Genomic DNA, 12,919 nt, shown 5'->3' on the forward strand with positions numbered 1-12,919 from the left:
GGGAGCTCAAGCTGACCTCAGAACAAGAAGAGCCCTCCGGCCAAGCCGAGAACTAGAAGGGAGCTCAAGCTGACCTCAGAACAAGAAGAGCCCTCCGGCCAAGCCAAGAACTAGAAGGGAGCTCAAGCTGACCTCCGAACAAGAAGAGCTCTCCAGCCAAACCAAGAACCAGAAGGGAGCTCAAGCGGACCTACGAACAAGCAGAGCCCTCCGGCCAAGCCAAGAACCAGAAGGGAGCTCAAGCTGACCTCCGAACAAGAAGAGCTCTCCAGCCAAACCAAGAACCAGAAGGGAGCTCAAGCTGACCTACGAACAAGAAGAGCTCTCCAGCCAAGACGAGAACCAGAAGGGAGCTCAAGCTGACCTACGAACAAGAAGAGCTCTCCAGCCAAACCAAGAACCAGAAGGGAGCTCAAGCTGACCTACGAACACGAAGAGCCCTCCAGCCAAGCCAAGAACTAGAAGGGAGCTGAAGCTGATCACCCAACAAGAAGAGCCCTCCGGCCAAGCCAAGAACTAGAAGGGAGCTCAAGCTGACCTCCGAACAAGAAGAGCCCTCCGGCCAAGACGAGAACCAGAAGGGAGCTCAAGCTGACCTACGAACAAGAAGAGCTCTCCAGCCAAACCAAGAACCAGAAGGGAGCTCAAGCTGACCTACGAACACGAAGAGCCCTCCAGCCAAGCCAAGAACTAGAAGGGAGCTCAAGCTGACCTCCGAACAAGAAGAGCCCTCCGGCCAAGACGAGAACCAGAAGGGAGCTCAAGCTGACCTCAGAACAAGAAGAGCCCTCCGGCCAAGCAGAGAACTAGAAGGGAGCTCATGTGGAGCTCAGAACAAGAAGTGCCCTCCGGCCATGCCGAGAACTAGAAGGGAGCTCAAGCCAACCTCTGAACAAGAAGAGCCCTCCGGCCATGCCGAGAACTAGAAGGGAGCTCAAGCTGACCTCCGAACAAGAAGGGGCCTCCGGCCGCGCCAAGAACTAGAAGGGAGCTCATGTGGAGCTCAGAACAAGAAGCGCCCTCCGGCAGAGCCCACACCTAGTCCCTAAATAAACCATAAACACTATTGAGCAAAGGACAGACAGTGGATGGAGGAGCGAAGTAGTATATATTTGGTCATTGAAAAAACAAAGTTAAAGTGAAGTTATAGATGGGTGAACAGATCAGTTATAAAATATATTTTTAAACTCAAACACTGAAGTCAAGCAGTTCTAGTTCACTGAGTGGAGTATAAATCTCGCCCTTAACATGCACCGCTTATGACATCACTGATGACATCATCCACCATACTGCTGTTCAATTTAAGATACAATCCAGTACAGCCAATCAAATATGTAAATAAATACGAAATGACCTATAATCACGTAAAGCATACGTTACTAGGCGCTATATAAACAACTAGAACAGCTGAAGGCGGCGCGGTAGGGAGGCGGTGGATGCATCGATAAGAGAGACCGGCAGGTGCAAGGCTTCCGAGCACTAGGGCGCCTTGAGACGTGTGTGGAGCAGCGCAGAGAGACAACAGCCAGGACCTCTGGAAATAGCAGCAGCGTCTCTGGAGACCGCCCCAGGCAGGTAAACAACGAGCTGGAAGCAGGGACGAGAGGCTTCCGCTCACGGAGACGGGGCCAGTTGGAGCAGCCCAAAGGCGCCGGAAGAAGTTCAAAGGAACTCCAAGCACGGGGTGAAGTTTACATACAGCTGCTCAGAGCATCGCATGTGGTACCGCAGGCACGAGCGCAGTATGGGTGGATGCATGGTACGAGTGATCCCTGGTCGTGAAGTCTGGGTGGATGCATGGCACCAGTGATGCAGGGTCGTCAAGTCTGGGTGGATGCATGGCACCAGTGATGCAGGGTCGTCAAGTCTGGGTGGATGCATGGCACCAGTGATGCAGGATCGTGAAGTCTGGGTAGATGCATGGTACCATATCATGCAGTCTGGGTGAATGCATGTTACCATATCATGCAGTCTGGGTGGATGCATGGCACGAGTGATGCAGGGTCGTGAAGTCTGGGTGGACGCATGGTACCATATCATGCAGTCTGGGTGAATGCATGGTACTATATCATGCAGTCTGGGTGAATGCATGGTACCACATCATGCAGTCTGGGTGAATGCATGGTACCACATCATGAAGTCTGGGTGAATGCATGGTACCACATCATGCAGTCTGGGTGAATGCATGGTACCACATCATGCAGTCTGGGTGAATGCATGGTACCACATCATGCAGTCTGGGTGAATGCATGGTACCACATCATGCAGTCTGGGTGAATGCATGGTACCACATCATGCAGTCTGGGTGGATGCATGGCGCCATATCTGGGTGGATGCATGGTATTATATCATGCAGTCTGGGTGAATGCATGGTACCATATCATGCAGTCTGGGTGGATGCGTGGCACCAGCGATGCAGGGTCGTGAAGTCTGGGTGGATGCATGGTACGAGTGAGGCAGAGTCGAGAAGTCTTGGTGGATGCATGGTACCATATCATGCAGTCTGGGTGGATGCATGCTACCACATCATGCAGTCTGGATGGATGTAATAGAGAACTGATGCCATCTGGATGGATGCATGGTACCATATCATGCAGTCTGCATGGATGCATAGTGCCATATCATGCAGCCTGGATGGATGTAATGGAGAACTGATGCAGTCTGGGTGGATGTAATGGAGAACTGATGCAGTCTGGGTGGATGCATGGTACCATAGCATGCAGTCTGGGTGGATGCATGGTACCACAGCATGCAGTCTGGGTGGATGCATGGTACCACATCATGCAGTCTGGGTGGATGCATGGTACCACATCATGCAGTCTGGGTGGATGCATGCTACCACATCATGCAGTCTGGGTGGATGCATGCTACCACATCATGCAGTCTGGATGGATGTAATGGAGAACTGATGCAGTCTGGGTGGATGCATGGTACCATAGCATGCAGTCAGGGTGGATGCATGGTACCATAGCATGCAGTCAGGGTGGATGCATGGTACCATAGCATGCAGTCTGGGTGAATGCATGGTACCATATCATGCAGTCTGAGTGGATGCATAGTATCTTATCATGCAGTGTAGATGGATGTAATGGAGAACTGATGCAGTCTGGGTGGATGCATGGTACCATAGCATGCAGTCAGGGTGGATGCATGGTACCATAGCATGCAGTCAGGGTGGATGCATGGTACCATAGCATGCAGTCAGGGTGGATGCATGGTACCATAGCATGCAGTCTGAGTGGATGCATAGTATCTTATCATGCAGTCTGAGTGGATGCATAGTATCTTATCATGCAGTGTAGATGGATATAATGGAGAACTGATGCAGTGTGATTGGATGCATGGTTCCATATCATGCAGTCTGGGTGGATGCATGGTACCATGGCATGCAGTCGGAGTGGATGCATGGTTCCATATCATGCAGTCTGGGTGGATACATAGTAGCACTGATGCAGGGTTGTGCAATCTGGGTGCAGGCATGGGAGAAGTGAAGCAGGGTAATGCAGTCTGGGTGATAGAACCAGTGCAGAGTCCTGAAGTCTGGGCGGATGCATGGGAGAACTGATGCAGGTTCATACCGTTTGGGTGGATGAATGGGAGAACCGATGCAAGGTCTTGCAGTCTGGGTGGATGCATGGAAGAACCAATGCAGAGCCATGCAGTCTGGGTGGATGTACTAAGGAACTACTGCAAAGTCATACAGTCGGGGTAATGAAACGAGTGCATGGTCGTGCAAGGAGGATGGATGCATGGTAGCAGTGATGCACAGTCTGGGTGGATACAATGTAGCCGTGATGAAAGGTCATATAGTCTGGGTAGGTACATGCTAGCACTGATGCAGGGTTGTGCAGTCTGGGTGCAGGCATGGGAGAAATGAGGCAGGGTAATGCAGTCTGGGTGATAGAACCAGCAGAGGGTCGTGCAGTCTGGGTGGATGCATGGGAGAACTGATGCAGGGTCGTGCAGTCTAGGTGGGTCGTGCAGTCTAGGTGGATGCATGGGAGAACTGATGCAGGGTTGTGCAGTCTGGGTGATGGCACCAGTGCAGGGTCGTGCAGTCTGGGTGATGGCACCAGTGCAGGGTCGTGCAGTCTGGGTGATGGCACCAGTGCAGGGTCGTGCAGTCTGGGTGATGGCACCAGTGCAGGGTCGTGCAGTCTGGGTGATGGCACCAGTGCAGGGTCGTGCAGTCTGGGTGATGGCACCAGTGCAGGGTTGTGCAGTCTGGGTGATGGCACCAGTGCAGGGTCGTGCAGTCTGGGTGATGGCACCAGTGCAGGGTCGTGCAGTCTGGGTGATGGCACCAGTGCAGGGTTGTGCAGTCTGGGTGATGGCACCAGTGCAGGGTCGTGCAGTCTGGGTGATGGCACCAGTGCAGGGTCGTGCAGTCTGGGTGATGGCACAGTGAAGCTATGGTCACCCCCACCTTGTGCCAGGCCACGTCAAGGGCATCCGCAGTGGGTCTCGCGTGGTTTCTTTGTGTGATTAATACTATGGACCAACCTCTAATCACAGAAACATCTGCAGCGTCTTTGCAGAATCTCTTTTTTATGTTTGCGTTATGTACCCCGTAGACTCACGCTGTGTGATCCTGGGCGGCTGCTGCCTCCGAGTACAATCTAAGCCTCCTGGCATTCCCTCACCGGCGCTCAGTCATTGCTCAAGCTTCAGCCCTTAGGCTGGTCAGCTCTTGTGCTAAAACATTCCTCATCTAAGGGGTCACCTTTCCGGGGGAGGGACCCACCTATTGCTTGTCAAAAGTACCTAATATAGTAACAGCTTCACGCGCAAATAGTGTTTATTTATACAGTTTTACAACCTCTGACTGTTGCAGACAGTATCGTATTTCAATACAAACTGATTATTGTATTTCAATCAAAACTGATTATAAGCTTGAATCGTTGTCCCTCTGCAGGCGCCTCTCTCCGAGCACAGCCTTAACTGACCACTTACATGGCCGCCCTAACCCTATTACTGTACGGAAGCCACTAATCACTGCATGTATCACACACCTTAAGCAGCTCATCTGTAAAAACCACCAACTGCGTGCATTCACACCCCCATCTATCGATACCACCAACCACTGCTTGTATTCACACCCCCCTCATCTATTGATATCACCAACCACTGCTTGTACTCACACACCCCATCTATTGATACCAGCAACCACTGCATGTATTCACACACCCCTCATCTATTGATCCCACCAACCACTGCTTGTAGTCACACCCCCCCATCTATTGATACCACCAACCACTGCTTGTAGTCACACCCCCCCATCTATTGATACCACCAACCACTGCTTGTATTCACACACCCCCATCTATTGATACCACCAACCACTGCTTGTATTCACACACCCATCTATTGATACCACCAACCACTGCTTGTAGTCACACACCCCATCTATTGATACCAGCAACCACTGCATGTATTCACACACCCCTCATCTATTGATCCCACCAACCACTGCTTGTAGTCACACACCCATCTATTGATACCACCAACCACTGCTTGTATTCACACACCCCTCATCTATTGATACCACCAACCACTGCTTGTAGTCACACCCCCCCATCTATTGATACCACCAACCACTGCTTGTATTCACACACCCCATCTATTGATACCACCAACCACTGCATGTACTCACACACCCCATCTATTGATACCACCAACCACTGCTTGTAGTCACCCCCCCCCATCTATTGATACCACCAACCACTGCTTGTATTCACACACCCCATCTATTGATACCACCAACCACTGCTTGTAGTCACCCCCCCCATCTATTGATACCACCAACCACTGCTTGTTTTCACACACCCCATCTATTGATACCACCAACCACTGCTTGTAGTCACACCCCCCATCTATTGATACCACCAACCACTGCATGTACTCACACACCCCATCTATTGATACCACCAACCACTGCTTGTAGTCACCCCCCCCATCTATTGATACCACCAACCACTGCTTGTTTTCACACACCCCATCTATTGATACCACCAACCACTGCTTGTAGTCACACACCCCATCTATTGATACCACCAACCACTGCTTGTAGTCACACTCCCCCATCTATTGATACCACCAACCACTGCTTGTACTCACACCCCCCCATCTATTGATACCACCAGCCACTGCTTGTATTCACACACCCCATCTATTGATACCACCAACCACTGCTTGTAGTCACACCCCCCCCATCTATTGATACCACCAACCACTGCTTGTATTCACACACCCCATCTATTGATACCACCAACCACTGCATGTACTCACACACCCCATCTATTGATACCACCAACCACTGCTTGTAGTCACCCCCCCCATCTATTGATACCACCAACCACTGCTTGTATTCACACACCCCATCTATTGATACCACCAACCACTGCATGTACTCACACACCCCATCTATTGATACCACCAACCACTGCTTGTAGTCACACCCCCCCATCTATTGATACCACCAACCACTGCTTGTATTCACACACCCCATCTATTGATACCACCAACCACTGCTTGTAGTCACACACCCATCTATTGATACCACCAACCACTGCTTGTTTTCACACACCCCATCTATTGATCCCACCAACCACTGCTTGTATTCACACACCCCTCATCTATCGATACCACCAATCACTGCATGTATCACACACCTCCACTAAAGAGGACACGGTCTGATTTAAAAGTCACATCCCTGCACCCTAACACTACCTACACTTAAGCACCATCCACTGCGGGCATTCACACAGCCTCATCTGTCGATACCACCAACCACTGCATGTACTCACACACCCCCATCTATTGATACCAGCAACCACTGCATGTACTCACACACCCCCATCTATTGATACCAGCAACCACTGCTTGTATTCACACACCCCTCATCTATCGATACCACCAATCACTGCATGTATCACACACCTCCACTAAAGAGGACACGGTCTGATTTAAAAGTCACATCCCTGCACCCTAACACTACCTACACTTAAGCACCATTCACTGCGTGCATTCACACACCCTCATCTGTCGATACCACCAACCACTGCATGTACGCACACACCCCTCATCTATTGATACCACCAACCACAAGCCGTGTCTAAAGAAAGGGGCGTGGCTTCCATGAATGTGAAAGTGCCGCATTACTGATATTTTGAGGTATTGGTTTTGCAAATAATAATGCAAAGCCAATAGCTCATACTTTTAGTAATGCAAGACCTAGTGCATTGCAAAGGGTTCCATAGTGAGCCAGGAACCAGCATTGTATGTCTCAGCGCAGTACCGCAAGCTGTTCCTAGAGGTCCCTAGTGAGCAAGGCACGAGCACTGCTTGTCTAGGTGCAGCACCGCAAGCTGTTCCTAGAGGTCCCTAGTGAGCAAGGCACCAGCACTGCTTGTCTAGGTGCAGTACCGCAAGCTGCTCCTAGAGGTCACTAGTGAGCAAGGCACCAACACAGCTTGTCTAGGTGCAGTACCGCAAGCTGTTCCTAGAGGTCCCTAGTGAGCAATGCACCAGCACTGCATGTCTCAGTGCAGCACCGCAAGCTGTTCCTAGTGAGCAAGGCACGAGCACTGCTTGTCTAGGTGCAGCACCGCAAGCTGTTCCTAGAGGTCCCTAGTGAGCAAGGCACCAGCACTGCTTGTCTAGGTGCAGTACCGCAAGCTGTTCCTAGAGGTCCCTAGTGAGCAAGGCACGAGCACTGCTTGTCTAGGTGCAGTACCGCAAGCTGTTCCTAGAGGTCACTAGTGAGCAAGGCACGAGCACTGCTTGTCTAGGTGCAGTACCGCGAGCTGTTCCTAGAGGTCACTAGTGAGCAAGGCACCAGCACCGCTTGTCTAGGTGCAGTACCGCAAGCTGTTCCTAGAGGTCACTAGTGAGCAAGGCACCAGCACTGCTTGTCTAGGTGCAGTACCGCAAGCTGTTCCTAGAGGTCCCTAGTGAGCAAGGCACCAGCACAGCATGTCTCGGTGCAGCACTGCAAGCTGTTCTTAGAGGTCACTAGTGAGCAATGCACCAACACTGCATGTCTCGGTGCAGCACCGCAAGCTGTTCCTAGAGGTCACTAGTGAGCAAGGCACCAGCACTGCTTGTCTAGGTGCAGCACCGCAAGCTGTTCCTAGAGGTCACTAGTGAGCAAGGCACCAGCACTGCTTGTCTAGGTGCAGCACCGCAAGCTGTTCCTAGAGGTCACTAGTGAGCAAGGCACCAGCACTGCTTGTCTAGGTGCAGCACCGCAAGCTGTTCCTAGAGGTCACTAGTGAGCAAGGCACCAGCACTGCTTGTCTAGGTGCAGTACCGCAAGCTGTTCCTAGAGGTCACTAGTGAGCAAGGCACCAGCACTGCATGTCTCGGTGCAGTGCCACAAGCTGTTCCTAGAGGTCCCTAGTGAGCAAGGCACCAGCACAGCATGTCTCGGTGCAGCACTGCAAGCTGTTCCTAGAGGTCACTAGTGAGCAAGGCACCAGCACTGCTTGTCTAGGTGCAGCACCGCAAGCTGTTCCTAGAGGTCACTAGTGAGCAAGGCACCAGCACTGCTTGTCTAGGTGCAGCACCGCAAGCTGTTCCTAGAGGTCACTAGTGAGCAAGGCACCAGCACTGCTTGTCTAGGTGCAGCACCGCAAGCTGTTCTTAGAGGTCACTAGTGAGAAAGGCACCAGCACTGCTTGTCCAGGTGCAGCACCACAAGCTGTTCCTAGAGGTCCCTAGTGAGCAAGGCACCAGCACTGCATGTCTCGGTGCAGTGCCACAAGCTGTTCCTAGAGGTCCCTAGTGAGCAAGGCACCAGCACTGCATGTCTCGGTGCAGCACCACAAGCTGTTCCTAGAGGTCACTAGTGAGCATCATACACTTTGAAGATATGTTAAGTCCACCCTACCCATAAAGCATTGCATCCTAGTCAGTCCCACGAGTACATTCAAATAGCTATGTCCATATATACAATCAATAGCTGTGAAATGTGACAAAAGAATTATTATATTAATTCTGATTAGGTTGTACTCTATGTGGAGCTGATGAAGGGAAATTTATAGAAGGTCTAATATGAATGTGACATGTGTAGGTGCAGTACCGCAAGCTGCGCCTAGATGTCCCTAGTGAGCATCATAACCTTTGAAGATATGGTACTAGAAGGACCCCAACTCTGCCTCCCTCTTGGACAACTGCCATGTCACAGGACTCAAGCAGAGCATTCCAGAACCAATGCACTCAGCTGGGCGCATCCTAGAGCCAGCCTTCACTGCAGGAAACTCCACCACCTCCAGCCACACCACCGAACTCCCATGGATGGGCCACCGCTGGGTTCACTTCACCTTCAAAACCAACATTCCCCACAGCCGCGCGCACCAGCTCCGACGCAGGAGCTAGAACAGGCTCACCGCCCGCCGACACAGACGACAACCCCACCACCGCCGCACGCACTCTACACAACTGGATCACCAACACCATCGCCCCCCTCAAGAAAGCCCCCAAACCTCACACCAAGAAAGCCATCACAAAATCAAGACCATCTATGACAACAACCCCCACTAGGATCCCCTCCTACAGCTCCAAGCACCACTCAACCTACACTAGACAACTCAGGGGGGCCCCAATGCTCCCCTGCCCCCACCACATCTACCACAGAGCCGCAGACATCCTCATCCCCGTGCTTCAACAATCAACTGATCCTTCAAGACTGCCTTTTTTCCAGATGACTGGAAACACGTAGAGATCAACCCTCTCCTAAAATAACCTTCAGCGGACCCCACGGACCTAAAAAACTTCAGACCAATCCGCCTGCTCCCTTATCCAGCCAAAGTCATCAAAAAAGCCGTCAACAGCCAACTCACCACCGACATAGAAAAAAAAAAAAACAACATCCTCGACCCACGACAATCAGGCTTCAGGAAGAACCACAGCGCTGAAACCCCTCTCCTGGCGAGAATAGACGACATCAGCTCCCTACTCGACAGGGAAGAGACGGTGGACCTCATCCTCCGGGACCTCTCCGCGGCCTTTGACACCATCTCCCACCGCACCCTAGCCCACAGACTCCACGAAGCGGGTATCCGGAACAAGGCCCTCGACTGGTTCCACTCAACTCAGCGAGAGACTCCCACCATTTCTCTCAGAACCCACCAAAACCACGTGAGGAAGTCCCCCAAGGATTCTCCCTCAGCCCGACCCTGTTCAACATCCACATGGCCCGCTCGCATCCATCGTCAGATCACACGGACTCAACATTACATCATGAGCAGACGACACCCAGCTCATCCTCTCCAACGAACCCAACATCACCAGACGACACCCGGCTCATCCTCTCCAACGAACCCAACATCACCAGACGACACCCGGCTCATCCTCTCCAACGAACCCAACATCACCAGACGACACCCGGCTCATCCTCTCCAACGAACCCAACATCACCAGACGACACCCGGCTCATCCTCTCCAACGAACCCAACATCACCAGACGACACCCAGCTCATCCTCTCCAACGACCCAACATCACCAGGCGCAACTTCCAAGACGGACTGGGAACCGTTGCCAGATGGATGAAGAACAGCTGCCTACAACTCAACACGGCCCAGCGTAAAGCGCTTCAACGTCTCGTCGGGGGGAAGTAAGCGCTATGTAACAGCATTTACAGTACAATGCAGTCTAAAGTTTAGCCTGATGCACTGCTTGCATGTAAATATAGAAGGGGGGGGGGGGGGAGAAGCATTTCATGGCCCCAGCGCCCCTCCCTTTCTTAGGGTCACGGACAAGAGTGTCACTGGTGGGGCTGCAGTGGCCCAACCGGGGCTCGGACCCTCCCTCTTCACTCCTGGATGTTGCGAGGCCCACCCACTGCCCACATACCCAACGCAGGGAAGTCGGGGTGGGGGCGGGAACCCATCTAATGAGATGGGGAGGGGGGGGGGGACACCACCCCTACAACTCCCCCGCCCCTCCACTGAAGTCACCGGCCCTTGGGGGGCCACTGAGGGGCGAAGCACCACTCTGCTCTGGGGGGTTCGGCAGCTAAAAGTGGTTCCCAAGCTCTGGACATTTCAGTGAGCTGAGGTGCCTCAGTGACCAAGGAGTGACCCCACGGAGAGACAGAGTGAAGCCAGCACGTGCTCCTTCGAGTCCTCGCTGGCACGAGCCTGCAGACCCCTACAGAGCCTTCTAGAAGAGCCCAGTTATGCGGCACAATGAGGCGCAAATCCAACCCTGCAGTAAAACTCCCTACAGGAGGAGCAGGACGAACCAAGGCCCCGCCAGGCAGGGTGGAAGGGTCCACACTGGCACTGCCAGGCTCCTTGGCATCAGCAGGAGGAGCGACAGCTCATACCACCTCGGGTGAGGGGGGCAGGTTTGAGCGCCAGGGGCATGGGTATGTACCAGATCACAGGATGTCAAAGGAGGCAGCGCTGGGGTCAAAACTGTGCTGGCGGAACGTGCCATCAGTGTATGTCAGTAGAGGGAAGTGCCTAAGGGCACATGTCACAGGGGGCAGGCAGCGCTGGGGGACATGCTTTTGGCGGTGGACGGTGGCTCAGGGCACATGGCATCAGCAGCGGCTGGGCTTAGGGGCATAGAACGTCAGTGGTGGCAGGATACATGGAGTCAGCAGAAGGAAGGGCAGCTGGGTACACGCTGTTAATGGCGGGCAGTGCCACCGACCACGTGCTGGCAGTGGCAATGCCACAGGGCATGTGCTGTCAGGGGCGGGCAGTGCCACAGGGCACCTGCTGTGGTGGGTGCGCGTGCTGTCAGGGGCGGGCAGTCCCACCGACCACGTGCTGTCAGGGCTGGCAATGCCACATGGCATGTGCTGTCAGGGGCGGGCATGGGGGGTGGGCGAGCTGTCAGGGGCGGGCAGTGCCACCGACCACGTACTGTCAGGGCTGGCAATGCCACAGGGCACCTGCTGTGGGGGGGCGCGTGCTATCAGGGGCGGGCAGTGCCACAGGGCACGTGCTGTCAGGGGGGGCGTGCTGTAAGGGGCTGGCAGTGCCACAGGGCGCGTGCTGTCAGGGGCGGGCAGTGCCACAGGACACATGCTGTCAGGGGCGGGGAGTGCCACAGGGCGCGTGCTGTGGGGGGGCGTGCAATGCCACCTGGGGGAGAACGGTTCTTCGAGGAGGGGGCCTGAGCATGTCAAAAGGAAGCAGTGTTAGTCTGCTCCCCCCCCCCCCCCCCCCCACCAATCCTCAGACCTCTTACCCACCGTGTAACTCTCCACCAGCTCCGAGCCCAGCACCCGGGTCTCCTTCCGCTGCCCGCCGGGGTCCGCTGGGAACAAGGCCGCCTGCATGGTCACTCCGTGCCCCGGGGCTGTCACTCTCCACCAGACCCCCGGGGGTGTCCTTCAAGCGGTCACTCTGCCAACCACCACTCAGATCAGAGCCTGGCACTCTGTGCCAGCCGCCCTCCAAGACGACTACTCTTGCTGCCCACTCTCTACCAGTCACTTTGCTCCTCGTGAGGCCGTCACTCCCGTGCAACCCCCTCAGACTGTCACTCTCTGCCAGCCCCCCTCAGACTGTCACTCTCTGCCAGCCCTCAAGCTGCCTCAAATTATCATTCTGTTCTACCCCTCTCAGACTGTCACTCTCTACCAGTCCCCCAAACCCGTAAGACTGTCACTCTTTACCCCTCCCCTCATCCCCCTCAGACTGTCACTCTCTACCGAGCTGGTAGAGAGTCAGAGCCTGCCACCCTACGCCTGGGATGACCCCATGATGTCAGTGCAGCAGTGCCCGCTCCCGTCCCCTGGGTAGTCACTGTGTCCGTGCCCCCACCCCAGCACTAGTGAATGTCACTGCCCCAGCGTCACTACCTCTGCCCCTGGGTTGTCACGGTGCCCCCACCCCTGCACTAGTGAATGTCATTGTCCCAGGGTTGTCACTGTGCCCCCATGCTTGTACCAGGGAATATC

General features: G+C 53.9%; 1 protein-coding gene across 3 annotated transcripts in view; it reads right to left on the minus strand.

Moving 5' to 3' along the window:
* Window positions 1-12,436, minus strand: part of NISCH (nischarin) — a 320,866-nt gene extending 308,430 nt beyond the window's left edge. For all 3 annotated transcript variants that reach the window (XM_085624215.1, XM_085624214.1, XM_085624216.1), the window contains exon 1: window positions 12,209-12,436. In XM_085624215.1, coding sequence (XP_085480341.1) covers window positions 12,209-12,295 — 87 coding nt within the window. In that variant the 5' untranslated portion in view covers window positions 12,296-12,436. The remainder of the gene's footprint in view (window positions 1-12,208) is intronic.
* Window positions 12,437-12,919: the final 483 nt, after the last annotated feature.

The sequence above is a fragment of the Triturus cristatus genome, chromosome 9, assembly GCF_964204655.1.
Source record: "Triturus cristatus chromosome 9, aTriCri1.1, whole genome shotgun sequence".
Classification (NCBI taxonomy): domain Eukaryota; kingdom Metazoa; phylum Chordata; class Amphibia; order Caudata; family Salamandridae; genus Triturus; species Triturus cristatus.